General features: G+C 37.5%; 1 protein-coding gene across 9 annotated transcripts in view; it reads right to left on the minus strand.

The window, feature by feature from the left end:
- The window catches only part of DLG2 (discs large MAGUK scaffold protein 2), a 2,193,106-nt gene that overhangs the window by 1,266,853 nt on the left and 907,201 nt on the right, over positions 1–19,052 (minus strand). The window contains exon 1 of one of the 9 annotated variants that reach the window (XM_055355581.2): positions 6,703–7,301. The exons of 7 other annotated variants lie outside the window; for them this stretch is intronic. In XM_055355581.2, coding sequence (XP_055211556.1) covers positions 6,703–6,804 — 102 coding nt within the window. In that variant the 5' untranslated portion in view covers positions 6,805–7,301. Of the gene's footprint in view, positions 1–6,702; positions 7,302–19,052 lie in introns of those variants that run through there. One more of the 9 variants, XM_055355594.2, reaches the window with a different exon arrangement.

A 19,052-nucleotide genomic window follows, 5' to 3' on the forward strand; every position in this document is an offset into this window, starting at 1 on the left:
CCGATTTTGAACACTTGGATTTTTTGCATGTTAGGTATTTTTGAGGTGATACAAAGCAATATAGTCATGAGACTCCTATTAACTCAAAGTCTAACAGAGTTTTAACCCTATTCACAGGAGAAAAACTAGACTACCTCTTATTTACAAATCCATAAAGTAAAGATGAAGAATGTGATGACATATAAAGTAGCTTGCAGCAATACAAATTTATATAACTATGATTAAAATAAATGCAGAAATACCCATCATCAAGCATCTTAAATTATTTTTAAAAATCTGACTTAGTAATTTTACTTATTCTATCCTATCCAAAGGAAATAATTTTAAATCCAAGAGACTTATTCCCCAAGATGTTGATTTTATTTTTAATAGTAGAAAATTTAAGGGGAAAAAAGCCAAAATATCAAAAGGATGGTTAACTGTTATACAGCAATTAAAATACATTCACAAAGCCTAATATAAATTTAAATTATTCAAATGCAGACTCAACATGATTACAACTACACTTCTAAAATAAGTCATGTATAAACCAAGGAAACCAAAATAGTACTGGGAAACTAGGAAAATACACACTAAAATATTAAGTTTTTACATCTAGTCCTCTGAAACAAAAAGTATTTTCTAAAGTTTGTTTTATGAATTTCTGTTTTTTTCTAATATATTTCAATGAACACATGTTACTATAAAATAAAAAAAATACCATATACCAAAATTGTCAACCTTTGGCAATATTCAAAATAGGTAAAGAGAAACTACTCTGCTAGTGACAAAAAATATGCATAATGATATATGAATTGATGGCTCCTCTGCTACCACTAATGTTTTACAACAAAGTTGGCCACATTTAAATAAACAAATGGGCAAACAAAACTACTTCTCTGCCACAGAGACTGTCTAGGCAGGAAAAAGGGGTCTGGGAGAGGTGGAGAAAGGCAGAAGGTTCCAGGGAACTGTCCACCAAGGAGGTGCTGACAGGCCCTCTGATATTGGGTGAGTGTTAGAGCAGCCTCTGGAGGCTGGGAGCCCACAACCATTTCCCCTTTCTCTCTCTCTCTCTCTCTCTCTGCCTCCCCGCCCCACCCAAGACCTTCCCTTCCCATCTTTCCCTTCCTATCATTCTGTTCTATTTTTTTTCCTTCCCTGCTCCTTCTTCTGTTTGCCTGGTAACTACGGAGATTGGAAGAAATAACACTGGTAAAACACCTAAGATACTGTATATATGTTTAATAAAACCAAATTATTTTACCCCTTCCTTTTGCTTTTTTAGTCCTTGAACTCATCCCTTTCTTCTTGTGATTCCCTCCCTTTTTTATTTTTCCATTTTCTTCCATTTTAACCTTCCCCTTACTCTCCCTATTCTCTCTTTTGTGAGAGTCACCCTGTAGAAGAAAGGTAGGTTGCTTTCTAGAAGATGATTCCTTTCCTTTGAGGGTTAGGGCAGTTACAAAAGGTCCAAATACTCACCAGAAAAAAAATAAAATTTCAGGACTCTGTAACATTTTCAAAAACTTTCCCCTATCTTAATATATAAAAACAATATTGAATATACCTGATGTGTCCTACGGGCTTCACAGTGGTTCAGTTGAGCTGTTATATTAACAAATTGCTATTATGAGAAAGAAAGAGGTGCTCAAGTTTTAGCCATGTTTCTTTTAAAATTGTAAATATTCAAAATATACAACATAATGTTTTGATATAGTGAAATGGTTACTACAGCCAAACTAATTAACATACCCATTATCTGTGTTACACTCTGTGTGTGTGTGTATGTAAGAATACCTAAAATCTACTCTCTTAGCAAATTTCTGGTATACAATCCAATATTAACTATAGTCCAAACACTGTACCTGAGATCTCTAGGTTTATTCATTCCACATAACCGTAACTTTGTTTCCTGCAACCCACATCTTCAAATTTCCTCCCAATCTCCCATAACCACCATTCTACTGAGTTTGTACGTGTTCTACATTTTTTTTTTTTACATTCCACATATAAGTGAGGTCAGCAGCATTTTCCTATCTTCAGTTTATTTCATTTAGTTTAATGTCCTCCAGGTGTATCCATGTTATTGCAAATGGAAGGTTATCCTTCTTTTCAAAGGTTGGATAATATTCTATTTATAGAATAGATATAAATGTATCTCTATAAAATACATAAATGCCACAATTTCTTCATCCATTTATTTGTCAATGAACACTTAGGTTGTTTCCATATCTTGGCTATTGTGAATTATTTAAAATAGTGTTGCAGTGAACATGAGAATGCAGATATCTCTGTGAGATGCTAATTTCATTTCCTTTGGTTATATATCTAAAAGGGGATTGCTAGGTTATATGGTAGTTCTATTTGTAATACATTTAGAAACCTTCACACTGTTTTCCATAATTATCACACTAATTTACATTCTCACCAACAGCGTACATAGGTTCCCTTTTCTCCATACCCTTCACAACACTGGTTACCTCTTGCCTTTTTGATAACAGCCATTTTAATAGTATGAGATGATATCTCACTGTGGTTTTGACTCTCATTTTCCTGATGCTTAACGATGTCGAGCACCTCTCCATGTACCCATTGGCCATTTTAATGTCTCCTTTGAAGAAGTGTCTATCCAGGTCCCTTGTGCATTTTTTTTTAACATAAGCCATATTTCAATTACATCTTCTTTTTAATTAAAATAGTAAAGCAAAGGAATATTTGTAGAGAATACTGTAATTTATAAAGTATTTTTAGAATATTAGGACAAATAACAAATATTCTTTTATGTTTGTATGTATTTTTATCTTAGAAATATTGGGGAATAAAAGAAGGGAGACACACACACATGGACTGTGGACCTTTGCAATGCAGCTATAGACAAGATAAAGGAAAGAGAAATACTATATAGGCTAGCCCTTGAAATTAAATTCAATACTTTGATCTTTGTGGATGGAGAAAACAGTTAAGTGAAGGTAAAGTTGATGCCTATTTTCTGATAATGACATAAAAACTACTATGACAAAGAAAAAAACCTTTTAGAAGACCTCCTTCCCCATGGCAAGCCCATTCCCATAAATAGCCTTGTTGGTGTGATGATGGCACATGGACAGGGACAAAAATAAAAAAAAAAAGGTAGGGGGGAACTGATATAATAGAAAATCTTTTTTTTTGGAAGAAGGTTATTTTGGTTTCTCTCATGAGAACTTAAGGTTAGATGGGACTGTAGGTGATCTGTATTTTAATAAAGGAAGTGGAATTACTTCCTCAATAGGCTTGGAATTGATTTCTGGAAGAAATGGTGTTGTACTTACGTTTGTATCTCTAATGCCCATCATAATGCCTAGCACGGAAAGACACTCCATGTTTACAGTCATAAGTCGTATAGTCAGTTAACTAAATTGAATAGCTGTCAGGATGCAACAAGAGGTACCCTGGAGATGGCTAAGTGACAAAAGAAGATAACTTTTGAGTGTCTAGCTTGAAAGCTCAAATTACTCAGCATCCTTGAAGCCATTCTGAGATAATTAGAGCAAACAGTTTTAGTGTTTTTGAAACTGACAGTCTGGTCTACCCATGAAAATGGTTTTAGACTTTGCCATGTAAATAACTTTCAGGAAAGAAAATAAATATTCATCCTAATAATCTTATTTTCACACTTAGTAGGTAATCTTGAAATGACTGCAGGTTTCTGAAGTATCCTTATTGAAATACGTGTCTCCATTATTTTTTCAAAAATCATTTAAATCCCATTTTAATTACTAAAAGATTCAATGAAAATCCTTAGTTTATATTTTTTTCTTAAATCAATATTGTAAGAAATGTAATCATCTGCCATATCACTTAACTTTGAGACCAAAGGGAACAAGAGCAGTTTATTGCTATGCCTCCAGTGTGTAGAATTTCTAGTGTCGTCAACAAATATTTGCTGATCAAATGGAATAATAGTATAATTTGTTAATTAATTTTCATAAATGTACTTCATTTTATGAATGTCATATCAATATATAAATGGTTTCTATATTTTACATAAACAGCATAGAGCAAAGAAAAATAACTTTGGGAAAAGTAATGATTGATTTCTTAATAAAGATGAAGAATTTATCAAGAGAACTATCTTAATAAGAGTGGGAGCAGTTTCTCCTATAAGTAATAAGCCCACCTCAATGAAGCTATGAAAATAATTAAGGCCATGTAAGCAACAATCATTTGATGAATTTATACATAGTAAGTACTGCATGCATCTCATTTAAATGTTATTTCTCACAATGACATAGTAATATATACTGCAGTAGTTATTGCTGTGGCCACTTTACATATGAAGAAACTGAGACTTACATAAATCATATCAATAGTAAGTATAAAATTTAGCTTTGAAACTTAAGCCTGTCTGTGAGGTAAATTTTCCATATTATATTCTGTTGTCATCTGTCAAATAATGTTGAAGAACTTCACTAGGAGGAAGGCTACAGTAGAAAGTCCCAATACTCTTTCCATATTTAAGATTATAAGGTGGAATCCTTATGTCAACCCATCTATAAGTAACCTTCTGTTAAGTATGGTTATAATATAATAATTGATCCCATTATAAAGGGATTTGAGAATTAACTTATTCAAATACTTTGCAAAATAAGATGGCTTAGAGTCTCTAAAAGCATTATTTTATTTTCACATAACATTAATTTATTTTTCAAAAAATGATGTCTGCAAACACACATGACATAGGTGTTTCACTCTATTGACATGAATCTCTCTCATAAAGTGAATTTGTTAAATCCGAATACCAAAAGGAAGAGAACGTAAAGAAAGTTAAACTAATGTATTTCCTTAGCCTTAAAAAAAAAAAAAGTGTGTGCTTGAAATTATTTTAATTCCCTCCAATATGGTTTGAAAGTTAGGGGAAAACCTAACAGCATAAAAGAAACTTGTTTGCAAATGAACTTGAAGGGTCGAATGCATATTCAACAACATTCTCTACACCAATGGCTTATCTTATTTGATTATTAGCTTGTGTTTAATTTCCCTTGACAAATAATTCACCTTTGTTAAATATCATTTAGCACTGCTAAGTAATTCTTGTAAGTTCATGGGAATGGATTTTAAACAGTAGCCATTGCAAGGATGCTACTGTAAATGCAGTTAGGAGAGTGAATAAAAGCATGAGGTAGGGGTGGCAGGTTGTATGGGAGAGAACCTAACTCCTTAGTTATTGGTGCTATTCATTCACATACATCTTCCTGACAGTGATGAACACACAAACCTTCAACAATTCTAAGATCTCTTCAGGGTTTCCAAAGGAACAACAAGCTACTCTTTAGTATGGGCAATATATTTTTTAACTAACCCTACAGTGTAACCTATCATATTGAGTAGAAAAACATAAATCTCTGGCAATAATATTATCATTCAATGACTTCATGAAAGACATAACCAGAGATTGTTAGAGCTGGCAGGTGCCTCAGAGATAATCTCATCCACAGTCCTCATTTTACAGAAGAAAATCTGAGGCCCAGAGAAGATTCTCTAGGCATAGCCAATATAAGACTTAAAATCCTGACTCCCAATTTTTCTGTTAAGCTTACACCTCCTGTGAGCACTATCCATGAAGTTCAGTGTGTGTGTTTCATTAACTTTACTGCCTAAGGTGCTTACCAGCTGTCCAATCCAATCTCTGGTGTTATCTTTCAGAAAAATAGGAATAATGTGATATATATTCACTTAGAGAAGTCAAACTTCAGTTATTTCAGATGAAGAAAGATCTCTCTCTCTCTCTCTCCTTAGACAGTCACCATAGTAGCCACATGAAGTGTTTTATATAAATAAGCTGGACAAATCCACTGGCTTTTCACAACAAAAAGAAGTGAAGACTTGTACCTTACAGTAACAGGACATGCACTCAGACCATTAATGGGCTAAAACTGTTCAAACACCAAGTTCTATGCATCTTTTTCAAGGAGTGCGTCGTCAGGTCCAACAAGGAAGCACCATTAACATATTTCAGAAAAGGAGCAATGAATGATAACCTGTTTTAAAAACCTTCAAACCTCATTTCTCTGGGAACACCAATCACCTTTACAAAAATCTGGGGTGGGACAGTTATTTACTACAAACTTCACTGAGTAACTGCGCCACCTCTTGATAAAATTTGTTTGTTGATTTCAAGTGGATTGTATAAAAGGGAAAAGCATGCAACTGGGGGCAACCTGAGCCTAGCTCCAGATTTTCTGTCTAAAATAAAAATAAGCTGTTTATCTTAAAAAATGTCAAATTGCAAACTAATGTGTTCAATTTTATCTAGAGTTCATCGACCACCCCACTTACTCCTGCTAGTTAGCCCAGTGGGTTGGGGCTCTAGGTGGTAGTAACCTGAGATGAGTTCAGGAGCTCCCAAAGCAGCAGTCTGGAGCCCAGTCACTAGCTAAATGCATAAGGAGATCCCAAGCAGAGAGCCACCCAAGGTGCCCCATTTCCGAGCCGCATCTGCTCTTATAGCCTCTGTATGTTAGAGACCAGAGTCCCATCACCATTGAGTTATGAGCCCAACATCGGACGCCAGAAAATCAGTGCGATCTCTTGGCCCCCAAACCCAGCTGGCTCCCAGAGAGAGCAGAGCAGTCGCAGCTTCTGTCACTCTCCCAACAGGCAGACATAAACAAGCAACAGAAGGAATTGTTCTCTCCCCCGAGGGAGGCAACATGCATTAAAAAGACATGAACCTCTTCCTACCTTGCATCCAAACATCAACGATAAAGTGTTGTTGGTGCAAGCAACTTTGCAGTGGCAAATCATTGGTGTAAAACAGTCAGGGTCCTTAACAACAGGGGACATTCCTTCCGGGCTGCGGCAGTGGCAGCTCGCTGGGGGACCCAAACGCTGTGCTCGCCGGGCACATGGAGCGACAGCCTAGACCGAGCTGCCGCTTCGATCACTGCCCCCTGCACCCGCCGTGGCCATCCCGGAGCCCCGGTGGAAGCAACGCCGCGGGCAAGTACCGAGCCTCTCGGGGTCTCCCTTCCCTGGGGAACGAGGCGTGTGGGGGGAGGGACAGAACCAAGAAAGAATTTTTCCCCCTACGGTGAATTTGGGGGAGGTAAAATAAAAATAAAATAAAATAAAAATAAACCATAAAAATAAAAGGAAGCCAGGCACTTAGAGGAAGGTTCAAAGGAGGTGGGGCAGTATTAGCATGTAAAAGGATGTGCCCGCCTACTCTCCCCAGTCACACAAGATTGTCATGCGAGCTGAAGGGGGCTGAAATTATTCCCTCTGAAGAAGAAGAAGAAGAAGAAAACATACTGCAGCTCCCGATTTGGTAAAAAGCCAGTGGCTTGCTGCAATCCAGAGTCACTGTGGGGAGCGCTGGCCGGGCAAGTGGGGTGGGAGGGAGGGGCTGAGAAAGGGAGGAAGCGCTGTGCTTGCCAGACTGGCCCTGCCTTTGGGCGCTCTTGGTGCCACCAAGGAGTCCCCAGCGTGGGAGCGCGGGACCTCCCCGCGCTGACGTGACCCCGAGACTGCATTTGGCCCCCACCGCTACAGCCACCCGAGGGTAGAAGACCTCCGAGGCCGACTTCCCGGGAAGGGGAGGCCCGCGCGGAGCCCTGCAGGGAACTTCCTCCCAGCCCTTTGACAACAGCATGCCTTGCCGGGGGCAGAGGGCCAGCAAAGAAATCTGGGGTAGAAAACAGGCTCAAAATGATTTCGCTGGTGCCCTACGCGGTTGGCTTCTGGGTCAGCGAGCCTACTCACTCCCTGGGTAGGGAAGCGGCCTCAGAACCAAGGCTTTATTTGACATAACATTTGTCAAACTCAAAAAAGAAGTGTCTGCCCCTTCCCCACCTTGATGTCTTTGAGGCTCCAGGAAACCCCAGAAGTAGTATTTATGTTGTTCCAGAAGTATGAATGACAAGACTGATGGATGTTTTATTGTTTGTTTGTTTTTTTGTTTTTAACTGAGGCTGTCAAAATTGCAGAAAGACCAAAAAAAAAAAAAAAATCAGCATGTGGCTGGCTGGCACAGCTGCAAAATTGCTTATGGAAGACAAAAACAAATGTGATAAGAAGGGTGTGGGGGTAGGAAGTGGGTAAAACTAGCACTCTTTGGGTGCCACCTGGGTGCCTGGCACTATGCCTCACAGATGGTTGGTAGAAAGAGAGCAAAACATCGGAGTTTGGAAACAGATTCTGGCTCTGGTGCTAGATGTGGCTTTGTGTAAGTCATTTACATTATCCAAACCCCTGTTTGCTTACCTGTAACTAGATGGTATTAACCCCTAACCTAAAGGGTTGTCAGGAAGACTAGACAGATATATTGAACAACACATTACTGTGGTAAGCCCCAGTACACGGTAGCTGCTCTTAACTTACATAGCTTATTTCATTTCTTAGCTTCAGAGGTAGATATTATTCGACATATTTTTTTCTAGGGGAAGAAACTGAGCCCTTTAGTGTTATATCATTTGCTCAAGTCACATAATCAATAAGCCTGAAGGTTAGGTTCAAAGAAAAGTAGTAGAGGAGAGTTTAGAAAACAGCATCATGAGAGACATAACACACTTCTCCAGAAACATGTTCCAAAGTCTTCAAATTTATTTGGGAAGGACCAGGACTGTCACATTTACATGAATGTAGTAATTCCAAGACACTTACCAATTTGGTGCTAAATTCAGAAATCCCACCTGAAATACAGGAACAACATAGTCCAAAGTATCCATGGCAAACTGTTAGAACCACATCCTCCTGATGCAGTTCCATCAGAATGTCAGACCACCTATATCCGAAACTAATAAGAGCCTCAATATCGTGGTATGCTTCCTCCTTAGAAAGTTTAAATGTATTGGTTAGAACAAAAGAACATACCAACTTGCAAACCTTTAAGTCAAAGACAGTGCCTTATAACGTGCCTTTGCACCACCCATATCCAAAATACTCTCGTCCCTTCTCCCAAGTTAATAGAAAATAAACCTGATTATGTCATAATTCTCTATGATGCTTATTATAAATATGGATTATGAAGCCCAACCCTACATTTTCATCCCGTAGGCCAGCAGAATGTTAATAAATCTACATTTTAATCAGCCCCCTTGTGACAGGAATGCAAGTCCTCTTTATGAAATAAGACTTATCTGAAGGAAACTCAATATGGAACAAAGTATGAGCAAAATTCAACATGGAAAGACCCTCAGAGTTGAGTTACATCTGGTTCTAACTGTAGAGGGCAGCCATGCCTAAGGTTTTGGGATTCTTACACTAAGTGCAGAAGTCCTTGCCTAGTAGATTTCTCCATTAGGAATCAGTACTGATTCAATCTAATGAATAGCTGGAGGGACTCAGGAGGTCTAATCTATATGTTCTTAAATGTACTAGGCCATATTTTAGGAGCAAAACTCTGGTCTGAGGCCTTCTGTGAAAATTTAAAGTCACATGTACAGATTAAGTATATCCTTTACCATTTTATTCCTTTATGTTAGCATAAAAAGTGTGATTGTGTGAGCACTCCCACCTACAGAGCATCTATAATTACGGCTGGTTTTTCCAAGAGAATAGATCCTAAAAAAGCTGTACAATATTTCCCTTATTCATTAGCCTATAATTTGGATTTCAAACACCCCAAAAGTATTGTATGCTCTATATTGTGATGTTCCAATAATATCTAACACAGTCTTTCCCTGATGAATTACCCCAGCTAAAGCTGACCTCCTATTCTAGGGCAGCATTAAGGCTGCTATGTGCAAGTTATTCCCCATTTTACAGTTTGTGCTAGTTTAGATTGATAAAGTGAAATGACAAAATATAAAACAAAATGTGTATTTCATTTCCTTGACTTTTTATGTTTAACTTTAATCAGTGAGAGTTCATTTCTCTGTATGTGCATGTGTATGTGTTTATCTGTTATCCGTTTATATGTATTAGAGAAAATGCTTTCCCTTAATTCTCCTCTCCAAATAATAACTCTGGGGTAAATTGAAGGGGAAGATGAGGGGGAAAGTGGTTTCCATGACAATGCATTCCATAGTTACAGCCAGTAACCACTATTATTAAAATAAATGAATTACTGTTACCTTAAGATACCAACACATTGCATTACTGGTTTGAAAAGCACTAATTTGAGAGTGTACTGCATGGGGGTGTACTGCAATATTTTTAGGAGATATTACTAGGAAATGCAAGGAGATGACGCTTTCATTTTTATAGTCAAAATAACTACTCTTAATTAGACCTTTCAATGACTGATAAAATTTACAGTTCCTCCTAATAATTATCACTTTTATAAAATGATGCATCACAACAATACACTATTAAGCATTTCTCCTAATGACAACTTTCCTCAAAATGGACTCATAATTACAAAAAACAGGATTATCAATAAATGTAACCAGGGTTTAATTTTGATCTTTTATTTATTATTGTTATACTTAATCAGAAACTGGGACACAGTAAGAGGCATTAGCTAGTTATGCATCTTTTTTCTTTGCTGATCCTTTTCATAGCAATTTTTAAAAAAGGGGTTGTTCATGTTGCAAGGGAAAAGAATAGATTGGCTACTAGGAGCCATGGTGCTGTTTCCTACTCTCTGCCTCTGTGTGACTTTGAGCAAGCTACTCAGCCTCTCTAAGCTTCAATTTCCTTTTTTATTAAGATGAAATAGGTACACTAGATTATTTCTAAGTTTGCTTCCAATGTTGAAGTTCTCTGAGTGATCTTCTAAATACATTTTTATGAATGTAAAGTAAATTTGAGAAACCATTTTGTTCAGTTACCTATCTTCAGAAAATTTGCTCTTCCATAACACTTACTATTTGATAGGCACTAATAAGATGCTTGCTATGTACACTGTTCTGAATTCCACAGAGTGGTAGAGCCAGTCCTACTCATGACAGCTGGTTGTGTGTAACTCGGTCTAATTCCACATTCAGTGACATCATGCTGGTAGCTTTGAATCAGTCATGAGAGAATATTTATACCATGTAAATTAACAAACACTACAATTCAGGACTTTTTTCTGCAAAAAAACTTTTACCAGTATAGCACTGGTCTAAGTACTTTAACTACATTAATATATTTAACCATCACAATCACTCAATCTTACCAAAAAAAGGAAAGCAAATGACAGGGCGAGATTAAGTAATGCCCAAGGTAACAAAATTGGTATACTAATCAGCTAAATGAACCAACTAACAAAAATATTTTTGATGACTTTCAATCACAAATGTTTATTTCTTCCTCATGTTAGATGTCCTTCATAGCTTAGCTATCATTCTAGCCCATGTTGTCCATGGGCAGAAGAGTACGGTCTATCAGTAGCTTCTGTCAGATAGAAGAGTAGCCAATATCTAATGTTCTTATGGAGGAAGGAAAAATGATCAATGGCTGAATATGCAGCAGATCTTAAAACATCTGTTCAGACATTAAAAACATCTTCCAGCTTACATTTTATTAGCTAAGGAATGTCATGTGGTCAACCTGATGACAAAGGTTGGGGAATGATAATTCTTTCAGAGGGAGGAAAGAGAGAATATTGATAACAGTAATATAAGAGACTATGGCTTATTCAAGTGACAGAATTGAGATCTGAAGCCAAGCCACCTGATTTGAGGATCTAAGGTCTTAACAAATAGACTATCCCGGCTATCACTTACAGCTAATACATCCTAATTTTTCGTCTACTCTCTATAATAGTGTTTGTTATTTAGTAACTCTTTGAGAGAATTCTTCCTTATGACCCCTATAAGGAAAGCATAGTCTTTAGATAACACATAAACTTTGGAGACAATCAAACATATAAGGTTTTGGCATTATTAGCTGTGTGATTTCAACCTTTAAATCCCTTTCCCTCTCCTCTCCTACTGTAAATTGAAGTCCACTTATTTCATTTAATCTTTAGTAGAGATGTTTTCATGTAAGTGGAACATTGTATTTTTATCATTGAGTTTCCTGAAACATGTAAGGCAGAGAGGGATATGAATGTCTTTCCGCCATCAATGAGTTTACAAACCAGTTGACTAGGTTACTCTGAAATGAGAGTAACGAAGCTCTTCCTAACAGTAACAAAGTATATACAATTAAGAAAGAACAAATATACTCAAAGTCCATACGAATGATTGACCAATCTAGTTAACTTATCTAAGCTACCATTTCTTGTTCCGTAAAATGGTGATAATACTATAGCATTGCTATAAGGCTTCAATGAGATAATATATTGCAAAATGCCTGTCATCTTTATCTGGTTTGTATTAGCCACTCAGTAAATTATAAGGGCTTTGTGTCACTTTTCTGATTTTTTTTTTAATGAAAGTTAACAGAAGAGAATAAACCTATTAGACTCACCCAATATGTCTAATCTCTTTATACTGAACAATTCTAAATCTTTAACCTTTCTTAACAAGTTTTACTGTCTCAGTGACTCTCCTTAGACCCTTTCTCAGCTCTTCCATACTCCTCTTACTGAAGAACACACAAATGCAATGATACATTGTCAGACCCCATATAAATGGACTCTAATATGCATCATGTTCCCCCATAATTGTCAACCCTTTGTATTCACTGTAATTTATTTATTATTATTATACTTTAAGTTCTGAGGTACATGTGCAGAATGTGCAGTTTTGTTACATAGGTATACACGTGGCATGGTGGTTTGCTGCAACCATCATCCCGTCTCCTACATTAGGTATTTCTCCTAATGCTATCCCTCCCATACCCCCTACCCCTAGGCAGGCCCTGGTGTGTGATATTCCCCTCCATATGTCCATGTGTTCTCATTGTTCAACTCCCACTTATGAGTGAGAACATGCGGTGCTTGGTTTTCTGTTCTTGTGATAGTTTGCTGAGAATTGTGGTTTCCAGCTTCATCCATGTCCCTGCAAAGAACATAAACTCACCCTTTTTATGGCTGCATAGTATTCCATGGTGTATATGTGTCACACTTTCTTTATCTGGTCTATTTTTGATGGACATTTGGGTTGGTTCCAAGTCTTTGCTCTTGTGAATAGTGCTGCAATAAACATGCACGTGTATGTGTCTTTATAGTAGAATGATTTATAATCCTTTGGGTATACACCCAGTAATGGGATTGCTGGGTCAAACGGTATTTCTGGTTCTAGATCCTTGAGGAATTGCCACATGGTCTTCCACAATAGTTGAACTAATTTACACTCTCACCAACAGTATAAAAGTCTCCCTATTTCTCCACATCCTCTCCAGCATCTGTTGTTTCCTGACTTTTTAATGATTGCCATTCTGACTGGCATGAGATGGTGGTTTTGATTTGCATTTCTCTAATGACCAGTGATAATGAGCATTTTTCATATGTCTGTTGGCTGCATAAATGTCTTCTTTTGAGAAGTGTCTGCTCATATCTTTTGCCCAGTTTTTGATAGGGTTGTTTTCTTGTAAATTTATTTAAGTTTCTTGTAGATTCTGGATACTAGCCCTTTGTCAGATGGATAGATTGCAAAAATTTTCTCCCATTCTGTAGGTTGCCTGTTCACTCTGATGATAGTTTCTTTTGCTGTGCAGAAGCTCTTTAGTTTAATTAGATCCTGTTTGTCAATTTTGGCTTTTGTTGCCATTGTTTTTGATGTTTTAGACGAAGTCTTTGCCCATGCCTATGTCCTGAATGGTATTGCCCAGGTTTTCTTCTAGGATTTTTACGGTCCCAGGTCTTACATTTAAGTCTTTGACCCATCTTGAGTTGATTTTTGTATAAGGTGTAAGGAACGGGTCCAGTGTCAGTTTTCTGCATTTGGCTAGCCAGTTTTCCCAATGCCATTTATTAAATAGGGAATCTTTTTCCCATGGCTTGTTTGTGTCAGGTTTGTCAAAGACCTGATGGGTTTATATGGTGGTGTTATGTCTGAGGCCTCTGTTCTGTTCCATTGGTGTATATATCTGTTTTGCTTCCAGTACCATGCTGTTTTGGTTACTGTAGCCTTGTAGTACAGTTTGAAGTCAGATAGCATGATGCCTCCAGCTTTCTTCTTCTTGTCCAGGATTTTCTTGGCTTTTGCGGGCTCTTTTTTGGTTCCATATGAACTTTAAAGTAGTTTTTTCCCAATTCTGTGAAGAAAGTCAGTGGTAGGTTGACGGAGATAGCATTGAATCTATAAATTACTTTGGGCAGTATGGCCATTTTCCCAATATTGATTATTTCTATCTATGAGAATGAAGGTTTTTACATTTGTTTGTGTCCTCTCTTATTTCCTTGAGCGGTGGTTTGTAGTTCTCCTTGAAGAGGTCCTTCACATTCCTTGTAAGTTGTATTCCTAGGTATTTTATTCTCTTTGTAGCAATTGTGAATAGGAGTTAACTCATGATTTGGCTCTCTGTTTGTCTGTCACTGGTGTATAGAAATGCTCGTGATTTTTGCACATTGATTTTGTATCCTGAGACTTTGCTGAGGTTTCTTATCAGCTTAAGGAGATTCTGGACTGAGACAATGGGGTTTTCTAAATACACAATCATGTAATCTGCAGACACAATTTGACTTCCTCTCTTCCTATCTGAATACCCTTTATTTCTTTATCTTGCCTGATTGCCCTGGCCAGAACTTCCGATACTATGTTGAATAGGAGTGGTGAGAGAGGGCATCCTTGTCTTGTGCCAATTTTCAAAGGGAATGCTTCCAGTTTTTGCCCATTTAGTATGATATTGGCTGTGGGTTTGTCATAAATACCTCATTATTTTGAGATACGTTCCATTGATACCTAGTTTATTGAGAGTTTTTAGCATGAAGGGGTGTTGAATTTTGTCAAAGGTCTTTTCTGCATCTATTGAGATAATCATGTGGTTTTTGTCCTTGGTTCTGGTTGTGTGATGGATTATGTTTATTGAATGGCATATGTTGAACCAGCCTTACATCCCAGGGATGAAACCAACTTGATCGTGGTGGATAAGCTTCCTGATGTGCGGCTGGATTTGGTTTGTCAGTATTTTATTGAGGACCTTCTCATCGATGTTCATCAGGAATATTGGCCTGATATTTTCTTTTTTTGTTATGTCTCTGCCAGGTTTTGGTATCAGGATGATGCTGGCGTCATGAAATGAGTTAGGGAGGATTCCCTCTTTTTCTATTGTTTGGAATAGTTTCAGAAGGAATGGTACCAGCTCCTCTTTGTACCTCTGGTAGAATTTGGCTGTGAATCTGTCTGGTCTTGGACTTTTTTTCATTGTTAGGCTATTAAGTACTGCCTCAATTTCAGAACTTGTTATTGGTTTATTCAGGGATTCAACTTCTTCCTAGTTTAGACATGTGAGGGTGCATGTGTCCAGGAATTTATCCATTTCTTCTAGATTTTCTAGTTTATTTGCATGGAGGTGTTTATAGTATTCTCTGATGGTAGTTTGTATTTCTGTGGGATCAGTGAGGATAGCCCCTATATCATTTTTTATTGCATCTATTTGATTCTTCTCTCTTTTCTTCTTTATTAATCTGGCTAGCAGTCTATTTTGTTGATCTTTTCAAAAACCCAGCTCCTGGATTCATTGATTTTTTTTTTTTTTTTTTTTATAAGAAAATGGTTTTATTCCTAATTTTTAGTTCCCATACAGTTTACAAATACACTTTTACTCTGATAATACAGCTTTGCAACTAGCAAAGCAGTTGCACTAACACCCATAAATATAGGTGGGGAGACAATTAACATCCACTAATGTTTCTCTACATAAACTATTCTTTTAATGTCATTTTTTTAAAAACAGTTGCAAATAGACTACATAATATACGTGGGCAAAAAGGCAATTAAGTGAATCTCTTGAAACACTAAATGTATAATAAACAGCATATTATCAACATTTACATGATTCACATCAAAATGATGACATCCTAAAACGTATTCCTTTTAAAGGATAGATTTATCAATAAAATATTACATATCTTTTAATACTCTGGTACAATACTTCATATACTGCAGGAAAATTAATTGTAGGTCTAGTCATCAGCTTAATCAGGGATCCTTTTCCCATTAGCTTTTATTAATAAAAGAATCACGATTAGGTCATAAATAAACAGGCAAATTATTAATTACATGATTTGAGGCTTAGGATAAAAACTTGTCAAAATTAGTTTGATATACAGCAAAGTTATACAACACACTAAAACCAACTGTTCAATAGTTTTTGCCTTGTGTGAACTGCCCATAGTGAAAAAGGAACAAATTTTTAGTGATGAAAGATACAATAAACCATATTTTGGAACTTTTCAAGAGGAAGAAGGAAAAAAGATTTCAACAAAATTAAGGGCAAATACAGATCCTAACAAAGGCATCCTGACATCAGGGAGGCCATGTGCTTGCTATGTGTGAAAGTTGATCCCCCAACAACATACAGAAAACAAAAGCTGCACTGGCTTTGTAGTTATGTCTATAGTCTAAGTTTCCCTTATGGATACTAAGCTACAACAAAACACTTGACAATTGCAAACCTTTCCACATCCCCCTGAATTAAAAATAACTCAAGATGTTATTAGTTCTTAAAATCCCCAGTAAAATAACCTCTAAAAATAATCTTGACCATTTTCCTGGCTGTTTCCCTGAAGTAACTTGGCTCTTTAAAGAATGCACACACACCAAGAAAGTCCTACCCGTGTCTTCTCATCCCCATTTAGTCACATTTGAAAAGACCTTGGTTTCAGTGGGAGAGATGACCATAAGTTTCAGAAGGGCCACACACTGGACATGAAGCGCCTTTTAGTTTTTTTTTTAAAAAGTTATTAAGACTGTGAAATTTGGCTTTTTTTTTAAACTCCAATACCATGTGCCAGATAACTCTTTCACCCCAAAATATAAAATCCTATGCTTATAATTTTAAAATCCTCAGTGAGCTATGGAATATTGTGCATATTTAATACCCACCAGCAACCTAGAAGTAGATGGCATCCACGTGTCTGTCACACCGACTTTCCAAATAACCTCATTCACCCATTACTGACTGCTCTGGCCCTGGGCGCTCTGACTTCCTCAGAAACCACCTCTTTGGAACTTTCCTTTCCACAACTTTTCTTTAAAACTTCACCTCGAGCTTTCTCCATCATCCCAGCCTCTCTGCCTGATTCCATCTCATGTAAAGTAAACTCGTCTGAGAACCTGCGATCATCTTTTACCAAGCACATGATAAGCCGTAGCAACCTAGGGACTATGATAACTCTGGCCTTGGCCTAAGTTTACATAAGAACATGATAGTTTGCTGACCTCGTGGAGGGAAATCTAAATGAAATCAATATCCTATAACAAAACTAGCCAAGATCAGGTATTTTCATTCTGAGTATAAAAGCAACTGATCTTAAGCAACAGGCAGAGACGTTAATGCAGAAGATATATTTGTACAATCAAACTCTTGTGTGCTGGTGAAAGACTTTACCTCCAAAGTCAAGTCAAGACAAAACCAAAGCAAAATGGAGAATGAGTCGATGTAACAATGCAATAAAAAGAACAGGATTCAAGCTTCTTGCTGCAAATACTGAACTGGAATCTTTTTCTTTACAAGTTTGACTAGAAGACAGCAGTGACACTTCCCTAATAAGGGAATACCTTCAGGCCACACCTGTGTTCTGAAGCAATTCAAAGTTCAAGGAATATTGGGGGGTGGAGGTGGGGGCTGATATACATTTTGTCAGTGAGAAAGTCGAGAATTGTCACAGTGTCCCTTCTACTTACCTCTACTGATGATGATGATGATGATGATGGTGATGATGATGATTTTTTCTAATCAGAAGAAAGCTGGGGTATGCCCTCTACTTACTAAACAAGTCACAAGCCCAGCTCAGATTCAAGAAAAGGGTGTGAAGTAGAGGTGCAGTTAAGTGGGGGGGCCACTAGTCTAACAGATGGTCACAACCAGTGCCATGGAAAACCAAGGATATTAGCAAAAGTAGAAGTTGCTAGTGACCTTGGGAAGCCGAAGCTGCTTACAGTAGCTGGGACAAGCTGAAAGTCAGACTAAGAAATAAAGAGAGGGCCTTCAAGAAGCTTCCTGAATGATTTCTGCTAGCCCTGAGCCTATTTTTGGAACCAGCACTTGGGGAAACTGATCTTGTGAGGATGGATGTGTTTAGGGACACAGGGCTTTTGAGAGCAGCACCACCCCACTGGGGCATCCCCAGACTTGGGAAACGTGACTCTTTCTTAATGCCACTGGGTTTTAGTCAGGCCACAGTGAGAAGGAACAGCCCTAACAGGCCTCCAGCCAGGTTGAATGAGCTCATTTTTGTTTTAGCCAACCAGTAAGATTTGCTAATGTTCCACCTTAAGTGCCTTCTCCAGAGACGTCCCTCTTTGCCTCACATGTTGAATCATCCAGTGCAGATATTTCAATGAAAATATCATTGGTTGGCTTTTGTGATGGTAATAATGCTATGGCATCTTTGCCATGAAGTTGTGGCCTCCTTGGATTCTTCTGACTTTGGCTTCTGAAAGGAAGGCCTAGATCCAGCCCTGGTGGTAGTTCCTTTCTGAAGTCTCTCAGTCCCTTGAGACTTTGGGGTAGTTTGGCTGCCATTCTCACTGACAAAATGTATTCATTGATTTTTTGAAGGTTTTTTTGTGTCTGTATCTCCTTCAGTTCTGCTCTGATCGTAGTTATTTCTTGTCTTCTGCTAGATTTTGAATTTGTTTGCTGTTGCTTCTTTAGTTCTTTTAATTGTGATGTTAGGGTGTCAATTTTAGATCCTTCCTTCTTTGTCTTGTGGGCATTTAGTGCTATAAGTTTCCCTCTACACACTGCTTTAAATGTGTCCCAGAGATTCTGGTACATTGTGTCTTTGTTCTCACTGGTTTCAAAGAACAACTTTATTTCTGCCTTCATTTCATTATTTACCCAGTAGTCATTCAGGAGCAGGTTTTCAGTTTCCATGTAGTTGTGTGCTTTTGAGTGAGTTTCTTAATCCTGAGTTCTAATTTGATTGCACTGTGGTCCGAGAGACTGTTTGTTACGATTTCTGTTCTTTTGCATTTGCTGAAGCGTGTTTTACTTCCAATTATGTGGTTAATTTTAGAATAAGTGTGATGAGGTGCTGAGTAGAATGCATATTCTGTTGAATTGGAGTGGAGAGTTCTGTTCACCGTAATTTCTAAGTCCTCTATGTC

The sequence above is a fragment of the Gorilla gorilla genome, chromosome 9 (assembly GCF_029281585.2).
Source record: "Gorilla gorilla gorilla isolate KB3781 chromosome 9, NHGRI_mGorGor1-v2.1_pri, whole genome shotgun sequence".
NCBI classification, from domain to species: Eukaryota; Metazoa; Chordata; class Mammalia; order Primates; family Hominidae; genus Gorilla; species Gorilla gorilla.